At 42.2% G+C, this 20,949-nt stretch overlaps 1 protein-coding gene across 1 annotated transcript in view; it reads right to left on the bottom strand.

The window, feature by feature from the left end:
• Positions 1 to 20,949, bottom strand: part of HMGCS2 (3-hydroxy-3-methylglutaryl-CoA synthase 2) — a 46,516-nt gene that overhangs the window by 14,505 nt on the left and 11,062 nt on the right. Inside the window, 2 exon segments of the mRNA XM_065893265.1 lie at positions 1,021 to 1,166; positions 16,498 to 16,625. Of these exon segments, the coding sequence (XP_065749337.1) occupies positions 1,021 to 1,166; positions 16,498 to 16,625 (274 nt within the window).

Below are 20,949 nucleotides of genomic sequence, written 5' to 3' on the forward strand. Positions count from 1 at the left end.
TTCAAAGGAAGCAGAGATTTCCTGTGTGTGGGAGAATCAGGAATGGCCTCATGGAAGGGGCTAAATTTGAGGTCAACATTGATGGATAAGTGGAGCTTCTTCCGATGAAGAATTGGAGGGTGTCTGCAGGGGCAGTGCCACAGCAGGGGGTGATTGAACAGGTAAGGGCACCTGGAGCAGAGAGTGAAGGGGAGAAGGAGGACAACAAATGAGAAAAGCAGGTGGAGACCATGAAGTGTGGGACAAAGGTCTTCCTTATTTTAAAGGCGGTTGAAGCACATGGGATGGGAGCCGTCTTTATGGTGGATTTAGAGTGAATGCAGGTTGGATTAGAGGGGATAGACATACAGAGAAAAGGAGAGCCATAAAGAGGACTCTTAATACCCATTCAGGCCATGGAAAATGGGATTAGCTGTGAGTACACCAAAAGGGAAACGTGAATGATAATTCCAAGTGTTTGAACCGAGGACATCAGAAGGAGGGGGCAGGTTAGGGGGACTGAGGTTTATCTCTTGGAGGACAGCCAATGGTTGCTTACTGAGACAAGCAAATCCACTTCAATCCCTTCCTCACAAATGGAAAAACATGTTAAATTCCGAGCTGGGACATTGGGCCTGTACTCAGGGGGTGGGGGAGAGTGTTGATGATGGTGGGGAGTCATGAAGAAAATAAGAAGGCTAAAGGTATCTCCTCCCACCCGATACATCCACACACCCAGGTTCCCTGGGCAGCAGGCAAGGGAAGACACTGGGCGAAAGGTGTTTTTCTAAATATTCTTGGAACTCAGTGTAGAAATGGGAAGTAAGAAAGGGCTAGTCCTAAAGTACACTGGTTGGATTAGGGGTTCCCGGGTGCTAGCGGTAGCTGTGTTACCATCAATGCTGGGAGACTGTGAGCCCTTGGGCTGGACTTGGGGAGTGTTTGCAAAAAAAAAAAAAAAGGAGTGCATGTGTGCTTCTGTGCACGAGCACATGGTACACACACACACACACACGCACACACTTACACTCTTAGCTTTACATGTCACGTCCCCCTTTCATGAAATCAGAGAGCAGAGAGACATGCTTCTTATCCTCAGTCCATTTTGAATCTGACTGCAGTGACTTGAAGCAGCTGGTTTTACTGACACTGCAGGTGACACAGAATCCTGAAGGTCTCAGCAGGGGCTGGGGGGAGAGGTGCAAACGGTGGTGGAGAGAATGCCATGGGCCCTGGTACCGATATTTCCACTGCTTCATGCTGCTGGGGGTGTAAAACGTGTCTTGCTGATGTCGGCAGGTGCCAGAGGTTTGGGATCCTGGAATTCTGTAAACAGACCTGGGCTGTCTCTTTAGAGATGAGGTGACTGAGACCTTGAGAGGTTAACTTGCTTCTCTAAGGCTGTGCCCAAGCCTTGCCAAATTTTGACTGGGATTCTAGTGACTTCTGCCTCCGGAAACCCTGCCCCTGCTTATCGAGGCTCTGTGGCTTCTAAAACTGGGCACAACCTCTCACTTAGAACATGGGCAAATCAAAGAAAAACATCATCTCTCCAACATGTACATACCTGCACTGCTCCTGGGCATGTATGGGAAAGGATAGCACTGATCCCTCCTTTCTTGGGCTCTTGTGGCAGCCTTATTTATGTTCAGCCACCTCAGGAGGCTATGGTGTTCCTCATAACACAGCCTAAGGTAATCAAACCTGGCCTCGGACCCTTGTCTGAGTTACTCTCACTTGGTTGTCGAGAAAGCTCTCTGTCGAGTTAGCTGTTATTAGTGTATTGTGATGATAAGGAAAATCTTTCAAAACCAAAGGGAATGAATCTTTTCATAGTAGCCCTTTAAGTAGTTGGGAGTGGTACGGGCATACAGGCAAAGGGCTGGAATTAGCGAGGATAAAGAGCCTGCTCCATTTCTTCTATTTTTATTGTCGCTCTTGTGTTTGTATAGCGCTATACAATTTCCAAGTGCAATGCAACAGGTGCTGCAATAAAAGTACAGGAGCCCTAAAGAGGTGATCGTCATTTGCAGCTCAAGGTCTCCTGAAGAGGAAAGGTCTGCTTACTGATGAGGCTAGTGATATGTGGACAGGTGATCCAGCTTTCCCAAAGACCTACAGCTGGTAAATGGCAGGTTGGGCACTCAACCACGTCTTTCGACTCCAGATTCTGCTCTTTCCACTTTGGTCTTCTACTTCACAATAAAATGTTCCTGCCCTCTGTTCTTCCAATGAATCTCTCCCTCCATCCCTCTCTCATGGCACCGATCTCCCTCTATCTTTTACAAAAGTCATGCATTCACTCATTAGTTCATTCAATTAACCCCTCTGTCTACTATGACTCTGTGCAGGGCACGGAGAACAGTCAGAGCGGTTCCTGACTTAGGGGAAACAGAGGCAACTTCATTTTCCTGAAGACAGAGAACTTCCAGCTGCCCCCAGAGGTCCAAGTCTCCTAGGTCTTCCATCATCTTTAGATTCTTGCCTCCATACACCTTGGTGCTTACTGCTCTAACCCAATCTCCCACCTTGCTCTGTCACCCCATGCCCTTCCACTGAGCCACTGGCAAAGCTCTGTCATCAACTGAAAATTCCTTATTTCCAATCCTTTTTCTGAAAACACCCTTTGCTTCTTTCTGTGTCTCAGACTGCAACTCTCACATGGTGGTTGTGCTCTTTGCTTTCCACAATATGGGACCCCTGGCCAAAGGAACCCAATGTACCGCAGTGCTTAGAATAAGGCATATGTCCTCTTTGCTCTTCGCTGATATCTCCAGAGTATTTTTCTTCTCCCTCCTCTCAAAAGCCCCATTCTCTGCAAGCACATGCCATCAGTCTGGACCACCCAGTGCCTTTCATTCTTGCAGTCAACATTCAGTCCTCCACTACCCTTGTTCATGAACATGGAAGCACAGGGATCACTGCCTTCCTTTCCACCCTCAATCCTCAGCATTCTTGGAGATGTGAATCTCCACATAGGTAATTCATCCACGCTGCCCTCTCACGTAAGTTCCCACTTCCATGATTTTTATCCTCCACTTGACCTCAGCCTCCCATTCCACACTCATACTCCTTTTTTTTTTTTAAAGTATAGTTGATTTACAATGTTGTGTGAGTTTCAGGTGTACAGCAAAGTGATTCAGTTATATATATGTATATATATAATTTTTCAGTTTCTTTTCCCTTATAGGTTATTACAAAATATTGAGTATGGTTCCTGTGCTATACAGTAGGTCCTTGCTGGTTATATATTTTAAATATAGTAGTGTGTATGTATCAATCCCAAACTCCTAATTTATTCCCCCCTTCCCCTTCCGTAACCATAAATTGGTTTTCTACGTCTGTGGGTCTATTTCTGTTTTGTATATAAGTTCATTTGTATTATTATTATTATTAGATTCCACATATAAGCAATATCATACGATATTTGTCTTTCTCTGTTCTGGCTTAGTCACTTAGTGTGATAATCTCTAGTATGAGTTTCCATTCTCATACTCTTGACCTTCTCGCTACAGCATCTATACAACCTCCAAAGTTTTAATTTCATGCAGTGCAACTCTAATAACCTCTATCTTCCCTGCTTACTGTGTGTGTGTGTGTGTGTGTGTGTTTAATGTCTTTATTGGAGTATAATTGCTTTACATTGTTCTGTTAGTTGCTGCTGTATAACAAAGTGAATCAGCTATACGTATACATATATCCCCATATCCCCTCCCTCTTGCGCCTCCCTCCCACTCTCCCTAACCCAGGCCTCTAGGTGGTCACAGAGCACCGAGCTGATCTCCCTGTGCTATGCGGCTGCTTCCCACTAGCTATCTATAATACATTTGGTAATGGATATATGTCAATACCACTCTCTCACTTTGTCTCAGCTTACCCTTCCCCCTCCCAGTGTCCTCAAGTCCATTCTCTACATCTGCATCTTTTGTTTTCTTCTTCTTCTTCTTTTTTTTTTTTTTTTTTTTGTGGTACACGGGCCTCTCACTGCTGTGGCGTCTCCCGTTGCGGAGCACTGGCTCCGGACGCGCAGGCTCAGCGGCCATGGCTCATGGGCCCAGCCGCTCCACAGCATGTGGGATCTTCCTGGACCGGGGCACGAACCCGTGTCCCCTGCATCGGCAGGTGGACTCTCAACCACTGCGCCACCAGGGAAGCCCTAAACCCACTCTTGGTCTACCCTGTGCCTGTATCTGAGCAGCTAAACAAGGCTGAAGGAAAACACAGTATGGTATTAACTGGTTAGCTTTACATTTACAACCACATATCTCAAATGGACCCTCAGCATAGTCTGGCAATTCTACTACATTTTCCTAGTTCATTTGCTCTCCCACTCCCAAATGACTAGTCACACTTCCTCTTCTGTCTTCAGCCCATCTCCTCTACTCATTCTCAACTGATTACTTCGACTCCTCTTTCACTGAGAAAATAGAAATCATCAGAAGAGAAGTACTCCATCTTTTATGAGCAAATTCAGCAAATTGCCTGCCTTTATACCCCATACTCTACTTTCCTATAGTTCCTATCTAGAGGAACAAACCCTGCTCTGTTTTAAATCTGATGTCACCACTTGTGCACTGATTGTACTGCCTCTGCTCTGTGTGAGGACTGTGGTCCTGCAATTGTCTCTTCTCTTCTTCCTGATTTTTCCCCTTTCTACTAGGTTGCTCTTACCAGCGTTCAATCCCATCTTTAAAAATACCCTTTCGCCACATCTTCCTTATCCATTCATCTGTCGATGGACACTTAGGTTTCTTCCATGTCCTGGCTGTTGTAAATAGAGCTGCAATGAACATTGTGGTACATGACTCATTTTGAATTATGGTTTTCTCTGAGTTATTTGTAGTGAGGTGGATGGACCTAGAGTCTGTCATACAGAGCGAAGTAAGTCAGAAAGAGAAAAACAAATACCGTATGCTAACACATATATATGGAATCTAAAAAAATAAAATAAAATAGTCATGAAGAACCTAGGGTCAAGACAGGAATAAAGACACAGACCTACTAGAGAATGGACTTGAGGACGTGGGGAGAGGGAAGGGTAAGCTGGGACAAAGTGAGAGAGTGGTAGTGTATATATGGACATATATACACTACCAAACGTAAAATAGATAGCTAGTGGAGAGCAGCTGCATAGCACAGGGAGATCAGCTCAGTGATCTGTGACCACCTGGAGGGGTGGGATAGGGAGGGTGGGAGGGAGGGAGGTGCAAGAGGGAAGAGATATGGGGATATATGTATATGTATAACTGATTCACTTTGTTATAAAGCAGAAACTAACACACCATTGTAAAGCAATTATACTCCAATAAAAATGTTTAAAAAAATGCCCTTTTGACCCTATATGTCCTACCGAGTGTGCCATCACCTTTCTGCTCCCCTCTATACTGATAGCCATTAAAGTATTATCTGTTCTCAGTGTTTCACATCTTTTCTTCTCACTCTGTCTTTAATTGCCCCATTTTGGCTTTTGTCTCCTGCATTCCATTGAAATTCCTTTTGTCAAGGTCATCAGTAACTTCCTTTTTGCCAAACCCAATGTTTGGTTCTGAACCTTCAGCTTACTCGACCTCTCAGGAGCACACGGCTCATATTCTCACTCCCTTTCTTGAAACACATTTTTCATTTGGCTTACAGAACCTGACAACCGCAGGATTTTCCTCCAAATCACTGGCCACTCCTCACAACTGCTCCTCCTCCCTCTGATCTCTAAAATTTGGAGCTCCAGGTCATCCCAAACACTCGATTCACTGAGAAAATAGATGGAACTGAATAGGAACATTAGGCTCTTAGACCAAAACACCCAATATTCACACAGAATTATGGATACGTAATAGATGATTTTGATAAAATTGAAGGCCAAAACCAGTCAATCCGGTAAAAACTTTATTTAGTCTATATAACAGATTAAGCAGTGTGCGAAGCATTGGGAAAACATGGGATGGATCAGCTTCGTTTCTTTCTCTCTTTTAAGTTGGCATGTACTAAGATACTACTGTGTGCCAGGTACTGTGCTAAGCACTCTTTGCACGTTATCTCATTTAATTCTCATAACTGAGATGGGTACTGTTATTACACCCATTTTACAGATGAGGAAACTGAGGTTTAGAAACATTGTATAATCATCTGTGGTTTGAGAACTTGCAAGTGACTTACATGGGCTTTGAATCTAGGCTGTCTGGATCTATGCATGATCTGCACCAATCTTCAACCATTTTTGACCTGAAAGAATGCCAGTGCCATGTGGTTAAATCTAATATTAAGTTGTTTCTTTGGAATAAGGGAACCTTGTAGGTTGAGGAAGTACCAGGAATATGTTATTTAAAGTATAAATTGGGGGAAATAATAGCATAACAACATCAGGTGATAGTTTTTCATAGTGGACAGAATTTAGTTGACCTAGTCAAGTAATTATAGTCAAGCAAATTAAGTAATTGGTTTTTCTATGAATTGTCCAAAGTGTTGAAGGAAATATAGTAAAGAAGACACCCCTCAAACACTTACATAAACTCACATTTTGATACTTTCTAAATGAGGACAGACATTTTTATTCTTGCTTTGAGATTTTGGGGTCCTTCAACTCCTGGACTGCAGCTCTTTTAGCTGAACTGTTGATGAAAGATAGAGTGTTGATTAATCAAAAATGTGTCAGGATGTATATGTATAGCTGATTCACTTTGTTATAAAGCAGAAACTAACACACCATTGTGAAGCAATTATACTCCAATAAAGATGTTGAAAATATGCGTCAGGTGCTAGATAAACATTAGGAATCAGTAAAATTGATTATTATGGTTTAAAAGGTTTAGACATCTAGGGTGAATCTTGCAAAAACGTTTGTTTTTTAAGCAATTCTGCCAAGAAAGCTGATTTAGGAGAGCAAAATTATAAGAAACAACATTCCCAGGCACCTAGATTTACCATTTTTAGCTACATCTGTCTCTTCTACCTCAGAGACTCACAGTCCTCATTTCAACAAATGCCCTGAAGATGCATTTAGCCAAGGTTTCTATGACTGGTAAATTGAAGTAGATCCCCACTCATGCAGATTTATACTTTAGATCTCAACGTGAAGGAAAGGAGTTTTCAGATTTCTAGGCATCGGGAAGTGTGTAGGAAAGTTATTTCTACAGAACGTGTAGACCTAGGGACAAGTCTTTATGTTTGGGGAGATGAACCCTGTTTATTTAATAATAATACTAATTCAATACAAGCATATCTGGTACTTCATCAGTTTTGAAATGCTTTCACACGCAATCTGTACTCACAACAGTTGTAAGTTGATTTGGACATTGAAGCTTCCAGAGGTGAAGTGACCTGGCTTGTGGGTGTGTGACTAGTTCATGGCAATGGCTGGGAGTAGATATCTCTGCTATACCTCCACATCGAGGACTCTCATCACATCTACGTGTGGATTCTGCTATGGGAGGGGAGGAGTCAGAGCTACTTATGATTTTGTTACTGGTTAACCAATCTCTCCTTTGCCAGGTCTTGCCTTTTGTGATTACCTGGGCTAACATGCAGACCTCTGATTCTAAAGCTTCCAGGGTTTTGTGAGGGAGGACTACTGAGGCCTGCAGGAAGTGTGCATAGATTCCTATCTAGTTAGCTGAGAGGTCCTGAGAAAAGTAGGGGAAAGAGCCTGGAGTCTGATGAGATTTCTCAGAAGAAAAACATTGACCACTGGTGTTCATTGTTTTGTTTGAGTTACATCATTCCAGGAGTTACCTTGCATTTGTTATGTCATCTAGGGAGCAAACCCAGCAAGATAATGTCCAGTCTCAAGAGGGAAAGATTCAATATTTGCACAGGGAAGACAGTGTAATGATGGTGGAGTTGCCCGTGAGTCTCAAAGAGAAAACCTTGGCATCGTCTGATCACCTGTCACTGCTTCTCTAGCATTTATTGTCCAGCCTTCTTCTTCTCAGACATTTAAACTGTTTGGAAAAAAAAAAAAAAAAAACTAACTTCCCACAGTCATTTTAGGTCAATAACAAATAATATGTCACAAAATAACCAATTTGCGTAAGTAATCTCCTTTTCTTTTTTTGAGCCCTCAGAATTTCGTTGTTAGATAATTATCATGTATTTGCCTTATTATCACAATTTATATTTGCATAGCATTTTAACAAGTCCAATTTTTTTCTGCTTGGCAACATGGTAAACTGTCATAGGTTGTTGAATTCCTCTTCTTAAATCAAAAAACACTAGAAAAATGACTAAAGCATAAATTTGAAGAACAATTCAGAAAAAAAAAGCTATGAGAAATTCCTGAGGAGTCTGAAGGATGCCCTGGACCAAGGGATGTGGGATAGAGGCAGGGATGAGGTTGGATGAGGGCTGAAGCCTGCAAGGGAAGGATGGTTGCAGGGGGTAGTGGGAGGAGAGACACTGCAAAAGCCCTACCCTGGTGCGTTGTTCATGAAAAGAGTTGCAGATTGACCAATCATACACTGACAATTATTTTAACAAACCTCCATTCTCAAACCCCAAACTGGTGGCCTAGCAATATTTTCTCCAGGTGCTGTTGTTTTCCCAGCAGTTTAATTGTGCAATCTTGGCCAGGAGAGTCTCCTGGTGAAGTGGCAGCAAACAGGATGGTCATCAGTGGTTCTGCAATGTCTGGGGCTTATCCCCACTCATTTGAAATGTGCCTTGAGGAACACAGACTGGGTCCAGATCTTCAGTGCTTCCACAACACACAGCACTAGAGAGTATCCATTACCCCCAGGGGACATGAACTCATATGCCAAAATAAGGATACATTGAGGTCTATAAAAGGAAGACAGCGCACTGAACAGAATTTTTGAAACAGGCAGATCAAGAATTTAAAATAATCATCCTATGTGTCCTTAAGAAGGGAAAGGAATATTTTGTACTATAGGGCACTAATAAGAATCACAACAAAGAATTACATATATAACTAATTCTATATAATGCTGGAATAAAGACTATGTAGATGAGAAATATTACAGGATGGGAACATAGCTTAAAAAAATTAGTGAGTAGGAATATTCAATTGGGGAACTCTCAAAAAAGGCCAACAAGAAAGAACAAAGTGACAAAATATTGTTTTAAAAATCTAAGAGATTGGAAGAATAAATGTAGAAGTATCAATATTTGAAGAATGGGAATCCCCAAAGGAGAAACATTGGAAGAAATAATAAAGATACATTTTCCATTGTTAAAGAAAGATGACACATCTCAGTCTGGAAAAAAAACTTATCAGGGAACAAGCAAGAGAGTTAAGGAGAAAGTGGATCTAGAGCACATACAGAAAAAGAGGAAAGTCTAAAAATTTCTAGTAAGAAAGATCACCTGAAAAGGAACAAAAGTCAAGTGTCATTGCACTTCTCAATAACAACACTGGACTCACTAAGACAATGAAGTAATATTTTTAAAGAATTAAGGAAATGGACTTCCCTTGTGGCACAGTGGTTAAGAATCCACCTGCCAATGCAGGGGACACGGGTTCGATCCCTGGTCCGGGAAGATCCCACATGCCATGGAGCAACTAAGCCTGTCCACCACAACTACTACATAAGAATGGAAAATGAATGGTTAGAATAAAGTATACTATACAAATATGAATCAAGAGAAAGCTGAGGTAGCAATATTAATATCTGCCAAATTGGGAGAGGATAGATTATTTAATGGTTAATGTACTCTGTGGAGAAAAATAAAACTGAACTCTTCAGAGAGTTGGAGGTAATTTGGGTGTCCATCACTGCAGGCAGAATGGGTAAAATGTGGTTGGAAGTACAATCGAGAGTGCTATGAAATGGTTAGAAACAGCACGTTAAATACACAAATAGCAACGTGGATGTGTCTTAAAGGTAATGCTAATGTGATGTAAAGTAATATTTACGCAAGTTTACTCACAAAACAAAAATACCTATTTTATAAAAACAGATACAAGTAGAAGTGGTTGTCAAGGTGGGTCAGGAGGGAGCTGAGAGTGGGAGAATAAATACTGGTAAAACCACAAATTCCATATCCATGGCTACATGATCTTATGGTACAGAGGTATTAACATAGACTTTGGAACCAGGCAGATCTGGATTTGAAACTTAACTTTTCCGTATCCTGCTTGAATAACCTGAAATTGTCATTTAAAATTTCTTAGAATCAGTTTCCTATTAGTTTCTTCAGTTGCTAGGGGTGGAGAATAAAAGTTCTGCATCATTGGGTTGCGGTGATGGTTAAATGCGATAAGGCATGTAAGGTGCTGAACACGGTAAGAGTTTAATAAATGAATATTATTATTATCCTTATGTGTTGGGAAAGGATGAGAAAATGAACCACTATCTACAGGCTGAAAAGGATCTGTAGATATCCCTGGGCCTTATCTGAAGCTTCCTCTCACTGCCCACTACCACATTTCTTCCTACCAAAGAACCTATGCATCTTATTTGATGCATGCTAGCTAGACCTGGGAAAATCAAGGGAAATTCTGTTGTGTGAATGTTGTTAACCTTTCAAGAGATGAGAGGAAGAGTCATTGCAAGGAACTTGGCAAAGAAGTTTAAAGAAGGAACTTGGCCGCCTGCAACTTTGCTGGGTCTAAAAATGTCGGAAATCAAACTACAATCATTACACCTGCAGGTCATTTTTTATTGTAACTTGATGAGATAAAGGATTTTCTCTGTATAACAATTGGGTTAGTCTGGCTTTTGGCTGACCTGTAAGCCCAGGATGAGAGGGCAGAATACATTTCCTCTTGTGCCCATTGGAAACTTCTCCCCCTTCATTTTGAAATCAGTTCATGTTTGTTTATGAGGATATAGGATCTAGACAAAAAGTCAAGTACTAAAGCCATTCAACAGAGTAAACAGGCACAGAAAAATGAAATACGTTGCTCAAGTGATGGTGCCAAGGACTTAGGACTCCTTCTCTGGTGAAAACTCTGATGCCTGAAAATTGTTGTTAAATATCTGGTATTTTTAGTCAAAACACCTGGACAGCAAATGTGATTTTTTTTTTCCCACAAAGGAAGTTTCCTTGATTGTTCTCTTCTTAGCATGAAGACAAAACTCATTTCTGAAAAATTCTGGTAAGCAAACAGAAAACATACCATGATTCCATCACAAGCATGGTTAACACCTTCATGTGTATGCTTATGGATGGTTTCTGAACAGATATGTTAAAGGTGAAAAAAATATAACATCAACAGAGAAAACTCTAAGCACCTCCAACTGGTAGTGGGTGAGCGAATCCACTTCAAATATCCCCCCATCCCCATACTGGTTTTCTTTTATTCTAATTTAAAAGTCACTTTCCCCCTTCACTTTCTATTTATACACTATTATGTTGTATGGTGTACTCCCCAAAGAAATGTTCTTCTCATATCTTTCTTCCCATACCTCTCATCTGTGCAAGGTCATCCATTCTCCAGAGCCTGACTCACCACTGCTAGACACTTCCCAGACCATTCACCACAGCTAATGTTGGTCTCTCTCCACTTCTAGAATTGACTAATTTAGGCAGAGCCATATCCCTCAGTGACCCCTAGTCCCAGCAGATCCATTCCAGACTCCACGTGACAGCTTTTCAAACAGCTCATGCCTCTTGTGGAGATGCTGGCACAGTATGGAATGGGAGAATGATTAGAAACTCTCTCACTTCTTACCACATGAGAAACTTTCATTCATCCTTTATTGGGTCAACAGCTACAAATCGAATGCTGCTCTGTAGAAATCAGCACATAAAGAGCTATTTGCTAATGTGAAGTAAGATCTGCTAATTTCTTGAGGCCATCATTTGTGATGGAAGGAAGAAAGAAAACAGGAAAAAGGAAAAGAAGAAAGGAAGGAAAGAAGGAAGGAAGGGAGGGAGGGAAGGAAGGAAAGGAAAACAGAAAGTATAAAATCCTAGATTTTATAGTGTGCTATTTACTCACTATGAGACCTCAGTCAATATATTTAACACCTCAACCTTTAATCTCATTTGTAAAATTGGAATAATAATTTAAAATATTTTACAGCTTGTGAGGATTAAATGAGATCATTTGTAGGTAATTAATACTTGGAAAGTACTCAAAAAATAAATGTTACTCAATAAATGTTAGTAATTGTGATGGCTGATTTTATGTGTCAACTTGACTGACCCACAGGATGTTGGATAAACATTATTCTGAGTGTTTTTGTGAGGGTATTTTTAAGTGAGTTTAACATTTAAATCAACAGACTGAATAAAGCAGATGGTTCTCCCTGATGCGGCTGAACCTCATTCAATCAGTTGAAGGTCTGAATAGAACAAAAAGGCCAACCCACCCCTGAATAAGAGGGAATTCCTCCTGCCTGACTACCCTCCAGCCAGGACATTGTTTTTCTCCCTACCTTCAGAGTTAAAATGAAGCATCAGCTCTTCCTGGGTCTTAAGCCTGCTACTCCTTGGACTAGATTGGAACTACGCCATCAGCTCTACTGGATCTCCAGCTTGCTGACTGCAGATCTTATCTGTCAGTCTCCATAGTCACATGAGCCAATTTCTTATAGTAAATCTCTCTCTCTCTGTTTCTCTCCACATACACACACACACACACACACACACACACACACACATATATATATATATATATACACACACATATATGTATATCCTGTTTTGTTTTTCTGGAGAACTCTAATAGAGTAAGTAATATTATTATTTGAAAGTTATATCTCACATACCTTTCCACAAATGTTCAAGGTAAATTTACTCCTTTCTCCAGTCCAGTCCTGTGGAAAATTATGTTATTTGCCAAATGAGGAACTGACGTTAAGTCTGAGAAGATATTTCCTGACCTTGAGTCCTGGAATCTTCTTTTCTGGAAGAGGCAATTCCAGAAAAGTAGCTGTCCATGAGGAGAGTAAAGATTTCAAACTTAGGTTTTTTTTGTTTGTTTGTTTTTGTTTTTTTTGGCTGCATTGGGTCTTCATTGCTGCACGCAGGCTTTCTCTAGTGGCAGCGAGTGGGGGTTACTCTTCGTTGTAGTGTGTGGGCTTCTCATTGCGGTGGCTTCTCTTGTTGTGGAGCATGGGCTCTAGAGTGTACGGGCTTCAGTGGTTGCGGCATGCGGGCTCAGTAGTTGTGGCTCACGGGCTTAGTTACTCCACGGCATGTGGGATCTTCCCGGACCAGGGATGGAACCCATGTCCCTGCACTGGCAGATGGATTCTTAACCACTGTGCCACCAGGGAAGTCCCTGTTTTGTTTTATTGTGTTACTTTAGTATCTGATGAGTTAAATGGTGACCAGGAAGCTGGTGGAAATTCAGAGTCTGTGTGAAGCAGGTAAAAGGTCTTGAAGCTCAAAGGGGGAAGCTTGGCTTGGTAGCCAAGAAGGATCTATGAAAGCTTTTGCTGAGACTGATCAACAGCCCTCCAGCTCTTGCCCCAGGAGGCCTTTGGGGGTTTCATGGAAGGCCAGTGACAGATCTGGGTCCAATTCACTGTTTCACAAAAGAGTTTTCAGTGATTTGAGCCCAGACAATTTCAAAGCTAGAACGAATCTTGGAAGTCATCCAACTTGTAGATTCTGGGAATATAGTGGTGGCATTGTCTTTGAATTTCTGAATCCTCACATAAAAACAGGTAAAGGAAAACCAAAATCTCTTACACATTTGCAATAAAACTAAGTGATAGCGAATCCCTGTGACCCCCAAAGTACAAGTGGATGAGGATAAACCAACAGTCATAAAACCTGCTGTGGCATCTGTGAGGGAGAAAGCAGTGGGCAGCAGTGGTGTGTCTGAGGACCTGGAGAACCAGAGAACCTCTAAACAGCCAATGAGAAACTACCAGAGAGCAGACAGACTAATTCAGGGGCATTAGCTCAAAATGGGAGTAGTTTTGTCCACCCCAGTGCCAGTGAGTACAAGCTCCAATTCCCAACTCCCCAGTAAGATCTCAAGAGCCAGAGCGGCATAGCCAGTGATGTGCTGGTAATTGTTTAACAGTCCAATTTGTGGTGCTTGCTGATTTCCATGGTATAAATACTCCTGCCATGGCCAACTGCAAGCTACTAACATGAGTACAAAGTTGAGAAGAGATACGCACAGTTGATTCTTACAAAGTGGGAGCCGGATGTGAACTCTGGTAAGAACCAGAGCTCTTTTCCAGGATTGGAGGGACACTGAATAGAAACTGCTGGGAGTGGAATCAAAACTGAGTAGGAAAAGAACAACAGCTACAAAGGAAACAGAAGGTCGAGGTAAACACGGGGGTGTGGAACAGAGCCAGGAAATCTCAGACAGTTAGCTGCCATATTTCTGAACATAGCATGAAAACAAAAGATAGAGCTCAGTAAAGTTAGAAAATCTACCCCGAACCACACTACCTTTTAAAAGCTCAGGAAACTAATGTCACATAAAAATGAGCAATAAAAACGTATCGAGGTAAAATCTAATGCAAAGTTACATTTAACTCCGTGGTTCCCAAACCTGCTGGATATGAGAATCACTGGGGGGGAAATAAAACAAAATCAGAAAACACTCTTTCTGAGCCATTTGTTCTGGATAGGAGGCCATACTACTGGCTACATACAATAAGTTAAACTGGCGTAACCAGTGGTGTTGACAATGCAGTGGTCCCTTGATATCCTCAAGGGACTGATTCCAGGAACCCCATGAATACCAGAATCTGCAGATGCTTGAGTCCCTTACATAAAATGGCATAGTGTTTGTATATAACTTATGCAATCCTCTTATATACTTTAAATCGTCTCTAGATTATTGTAATACCTGATAAAATGTAAATGCTATGTCAATAGCTATAAATACAATGTAAACACTATGTATAAATTTGCCAGAGCCTGGGAAATTCAAGTTTTGCTTTTTGGAACTTTCTGGATTTTTTTTTTTCTGAATATTTTTGGTCCAAGCTTGGTTGAATTTGTAGATGTGGAGCCTCTGGTTATAGAGGACCATTGGTAGTTGTCTCCAACAGCCTCCTTCCACTGAGCCGACAACTACCTACGCCCTTGTACCCTTCTCCCAGTTGCCCAGAGATTTTCATCTGGAGGGGTGTCATGTGCAAAACTGCCTCATTCTAACCCAAAACTATCCATTCTATATTCTATCCCTTCATGAAGGAATGATAAATGAGAACTGATAAATCTATGACAACCAATGTTTCAGTAATTAATTTTAGCTTACTAGAGATTCCCTCCCTAATACTTTCATACAACAGCTGTAGTATTGCAACTATTTTCACTGTAGACCCTCAAGGAAACACTAACGTGAAAATTTCCAAAACAATTTAGGTAGGCGTATGGGGGAGAGATTTTAGGTCACAAGAGCTTCAACAGTTCAGGTTCTTTGGTGGCAAACAAAAGAACCCTAAGCACACTAGAAAGAAGGAATATTTATAGCCTTGAGAAGGAGAGGAACTGGGGACGTTCTGGGAATCACAGAAGCTTGAATTCACAAACCTTCTGTTAGGGTGTACATTAAGTAACTCAATTCCAAACACATTTCAATTCTCGAGATTCAAATTCCAGAGAAAGAAACTTTAAACTGTTTTTATTGGGTCACATGTCCATTCCCTTGATACGTAAGTGGAGTTTTATAATCAACAGCTCCAAACTATATGGAATTTCTCAAGAAGGAAAGAAAGAAGAAAAAATACAACAGATTTCCACTAGAGACCTCTCTCTAGATCTGCCTGGTTCTAGTCGGCCTGACTAGGTGACTTGAATGTACTTTTGTTGAATGAATTCTAAATGAGTTATTCAAGATATCAAAAAAAAAAAAAAAAGTCAACCTGATGTGGCTGGTTCTCATGTGGCTTCTGTTCTACCCCACACTGTCCCTGACACTGCACCTGGCAGTTCTTTGCATTCACTTTAAAGAATCCCCTTATATCACACATCATTGATTAAAGATTTTGTGCTGAGACAGAGAAGAAGGTTGCATTGTACACCACAAAACCGTGAACTAAATCATTTCAAGAAACTACCCAAGTGCCCATCATCAGTAGAATGGACACATAAAACGTGGCATATCTGCAGAATGCACTACTACACAGCATGAGAATGAGTGATATACAGCTATGCATGACATGAACGGCCTCACATACACAATGCTGAGTGAAAGAAGCCAGACAGAAATGAGTACAGATTGTACAATTCCATTTAAACTATGAAACAGGCAAAGCTGGTCATATTGTTCAAGGTCAGGCTGGCGGTTACCTTTTTGGGGAGGGGTCATGACTGGAACAGAGTGTGGTGCTCCAAGGACAAAGAACAAGATAAACTCAAAGGGCCAACATTGCCGGAACAAAGAGTTACAGGACTCCTATCACTCTGTCACATTGCGACCGTTGCAATGTCCCAGAGCCCTCCTAAGCAGCACGCCCCGTTCTTCTCCAGCTCAGCATATACTGAAAGTATACATACTCTTCCCAGTCAGCAGATGACTCGCAGGTTCCCTGGCTTTAAAAACAGACCAGAAACCCTTGCTGGGGTCGACTCTCCGTATCAAGAGGTTGGCCTGTTGCTCTGGCAGCGACCCTTCCCTCTAATAAATTCTGTCTTCTTTACATTCCGCCTTGTGTCTGGAAATTCTTTTCCAACCTGCATTCGGACCACGACGCAGAGTGCAAGGGCAGCTTCTAGGGTGCTGGTCATGCTTTGTTTCTTGGTCTGGGTGTTGGTTTCATAGGTGTGTTCTGTTTGTGAAAAGTCATTGAGGTGTGCACTTTTGATAAGCAGACTTTTTTTGTGTATATATATACTTTTTAAAAAAGTTAAAGAAATCTTATTAGACTTTCCTGTTCTTCCCAAAGGCCCTCCTTGCCTGCTTGGCCAACCAGGGGTCCTCTCTGTCTCCCCTCTCAGCTGTGTCCCTGCTCTACCCCTCACGCTCAGGGATCTTCTTTTTTTTTTTTTTTTTTTTTCAGTACACGGGCCTCTCACTGTTGTGGAGCACAGGCTCCGGACGCACAGGTTCAGCGGCCATGGCTCACGGGCCCAGCCGCTCCACGGCATGTGGGATCTTCCCGGCCCAGGGCACGAACCTGTGTCCCCTGCCTCGGCAGGCGGACTCTCAACCACTGCGCCACCAGAGAAGCCCAGGGATCTTTTCAGCTCCTGCTCCAAACAAGTTCCCTTCCCTGTTTGGCATGGCTCCCTGGAAGGGACAGTTTTTTGCTCTATCTGCTTCCTTCTCAGAGAATGGTCCTGCCTGAATTTCTGGCCTTCAATAGTTCTTCCCGAAGTTCTTGTGAGTAGTGAATAAAATGTTCTCATTCCATTGTATTTTCACCTGAGAAAATATTTGCAAATGAGACAGGCTGGGACCTGAGATCCTTTGTTGGGACCTGGGACCCCTTGCTGCAGTGCTGCAATGCTTGCACCCGGACACATCTCTCCTCAAGCAACGAGATACATTGAAGCAAATTCTGGACCCAAAAGATACAAAGAGACCAAAAAACCCAACTGCCACTTTTGAAGAGCCTGGAGCAACAACAGGGTGTTGGGAGCAAAAGCAAGGTACTGCACATGCCCCCTGCACACAACCCCACCTAAGCGGTGGGCAAAACCCCTCAGCCACCTCTCCGGCCCAACCTCTGGACACACCCCTACCCTCACCCCATATAAGGAGCAAGCTTGCCCTCCCTAAGGGAGCGAGCAAGCAAGGGGACCCGTTGTCTGCTCTCCACTCCCCGCTGCCGCAGCAGGGCCCCAATTTAAAGACTTGCCTGAATTTCTTGTCTGGCCTCTAGTCAATTTCTATTGACTGGGAAAGGCCAAGAACCCTGGTCGGTAACACAAATATTTACAATTTTGGATTCACAAATTCTGTCCCCAAGGGATAGATAAGAAGAAGAGAACTGGTATTCCACTAATTTTACCAGTTCAGACATATTCCTTCATCGTCTTCTCCTCTCTGTTTGCTTTTTCTTAGGGTAATTCGACGCTAAGTACCAAGGGTGGAAGTCTAGTGATCACACTTGTGACGTTAGGGATTGTAAAGTTGAAGTCTGGCTCTGCCTGTATCCTCTCAGGCTTCACCATTTTCAGTGCCTGCTATTGGTGTATAAATACCTCAATTCCCTTGCCCCAATGTGTGATAAGTTTGAGGTATGTGTAGCAGGCGGGCTTCCAGAGTTCCTCAGAGGGATTAAGGCTCAAATTGCCCATAGTTCGTAATTTATTCACACACCCTTTATTAGCTGCCTCCCTTCCCTATCTCAGTTCCTCACTCCCCTGCAGGTTTCCTAGGATCTTCTCCCAATTCCATGTGAACCCCTGTCTCAGTGTCTGAGTCTGGGGCAACATAGACCAAGGTGGACATGCCCATGTGCACATGTACACAAATATACACAACAATGAATTGTATTAGTGTATGGCAGACACACCCTAAGGTGACCTCTAATGAGTCACACCCCTTGTGTAATCCTTTCCTCTTGAATGTAAATGGAACCTGGGACTTACTTCTAGCCAACCAAATAGGATGAATAGTGATGGAATTGTCACTCCAGGGCTTATATTACATTATAAGAGAGAGATTCTCTAGTCAGTTTCAAAGAAGCAGACCACCATGTTTGAGGTGTCTGTGGGGGTCAGAAGACAGAGAGCTGTGGTGGCCCCTATGATCTGGGTGTTGCCTCTGGACGAGCAAGAGGACTCAGCTAAGCTATGTGGAAGCCCTTGACCCATGGATATTCTGAGATAACAAATGTGTTGTTTTAAGCCGCTAAGTTTGTGATAAATTTTTAAGCAGTAGAAAATGACTGCATCCTCTGTGGAAATTATTGACCTGAGGTTGGGACGTGTTTCTCCCATTCCTTAGGACCTTGTTGGCAGGAATTCAACCTCAAGTGCCTCCGGGTCCAACTTTGCTCTTTGATTTGTTATCTAAGAACAGTCAGGATTGACACTTTTTCTTGTTCCTCCTGAGTTTTCACTAAAAGTGACTATTTGGTTGGCCCACCAATTCTCCGGTAAATGCACGTTTCTTCAATAATGCCTCTCTCTGAATTCCTTCTGGAGAGCTTGATCCAGAAGAGCCTGATCTTTCCAAGGTCAGGACCAGGTCCAGGCTCGCAGGACCTTGTTCCATGGCTCATTTCAAAAGTCTGCTGGGTTGTAACAGGATACGTAAAGTTCTTTTCTTCTTCCTGTGTATGTCAGCAACTTGACTTATGAATTAGGGCAGTCCTCTAAACTGCTATAAGGCTGAGGCTCTCCCTTCTGTTGTCTGAGAAGTTATGAGAAATTTTACAACATTATTTGGCAGCTGTCTATATTTTCAAGTATTGTTTGACGGGCTTCCAAGATTTCCCTACAGCTTTGGAGCAGAGCCAGCTTAGCCTCCTCTGTTCTTGCTTTCTGATATCTGCTTTATCTAGCATTTCAGTACTATTTCCACTCAACATTTAAATATTTCTTCCCTGGAGATGGGGTGCAAGTGGGAGTTATGGGGAAGATTCTTTCAGCATCGTACATTATTTTATTTTATTGAAGTATACTTGATTTACAATGTTGTGTTAATTTCTGTTGTACAACAAAGTGATTCAGTTGTGTGTATATATATATATATATATATATATATATATATATATTCTTTTTCATTATGGTTTATCACATAATATTAAATGTAGTTCCCTGTGCTACACAGTAAGACCTTGTTGTTTATCCATTCTCTATATAATAGTTTGCATCTGTTAATCCGCAAATCCCAACCCAACCGCGCCACCCCCACCCCGCACCCCCATGTCTATTCTCTGTGTCTGTAGCATCTCACATTTCAGTCCGGCCAAATGGAGCTTTCCACTGACTGCTCCACATGTCAGCCCTCATCTCTGTTGGTTGGCCCCAGTCTGGGCAATAGGCATGTTTTTGTAACCCAAGCTCTACTGTGTTCACTTGTGTCCTAAGAAGAGGATTAGCCTTTTGAGACATTGAGACAAAGGCAGAATCTTAAAAAATCACATTAAAAGTATTTCCCTGCTCTGTTATCACACTGGAAGTCAGAAAAATTTAATCCTAATAAAGCTGTATTTACTCTCTCTTCTCCTGTGAAAAATTTTGCAAGCCACTTTATATTTGCTCCCATTAAAAAAAAATTCTTCAAGTAGGATCCTTTCAAACTCAGTCTATTTCAAAAATCAGCAGAGGTTCTGAACATCCAGGCCACCGGTGTCCATGGATCCTTCACAGGAGCAGACAGCTCTCTCAGATACTGGTCTACTGCTACAGCTCTTGGTCTCCCTACTGTTCTGATTGTTAGAGAGTGGTCAGGTATGTTCAGTTGATGTATTTGACCACTGCTACAGGAAAAGCACTTCTGGTCCAGGTGTTGGCCCATGATTGGGCTCTCAGCTCACCACTGCCTCATGCCCCCCTCTTATGCTCAGCCAGTGTTCCCCAAAGAACAACCACTGTGTTGGGAGAGCTGCTTCCAGGAGTTTATAGAGTCAGCCACAGGCTGGGCCATCCCCCCATTCTCCAGAGCACAGCGTGTCTCCCTCGTTCTAGAACTGCTCATGCAGAAGATCCACCTCTTCCCCTGTGACAACTTTGCTCACCATGAATCTCAGGAACTTTAATCAAGTGCCAAAACTTTTTGTTAGATTCTTATCCCAGGACAATGACTGCCTCAGGTGATATAGTTATAATATTACTGAGAGTAGCAATTCAAGTGTGTTATTTCTTTAGACGATTTGCTACAGGAGTATAGGACACATGTCACTGTGCTCCCAATTTAATACCTTCCTTGACAAACAATTTCATTAAATCTACTCAATGATCCTAAAAAAAGTCTTTTTTTTTTCTATTTTACAGAGAGAAAAACAACCTCAGAGAGGTTGAATGAGCTGTTCAAGGTCACACAGCTATTAATTGACATACCTGGGATTAGAACTCAAGTGCGTTTGACAACAAAATAAATGTTTTGTTCTTGTCTTCTGACAAGAAGGAAGAGAACTCCTGGGCTGATGGGGGAATATAAAGACTTGCCTTATGAACCTAAACACTGAAAGGTGTTTC

Source organism: Phocoena phocoena, chromosome 1, assembly GCF_963924675.1.
Source record: "Phocoena phocoena chromosome 1, mPhoPho1.1, whole genome shotgun sequence".
Taxonomy (NCBI): domain Eukaryota; kingdom Metazoa; phylum Chordata; class Mammalia; order Artiodactyla; family Phocoenidae; genus Phocoena; species Phocoena phocoena.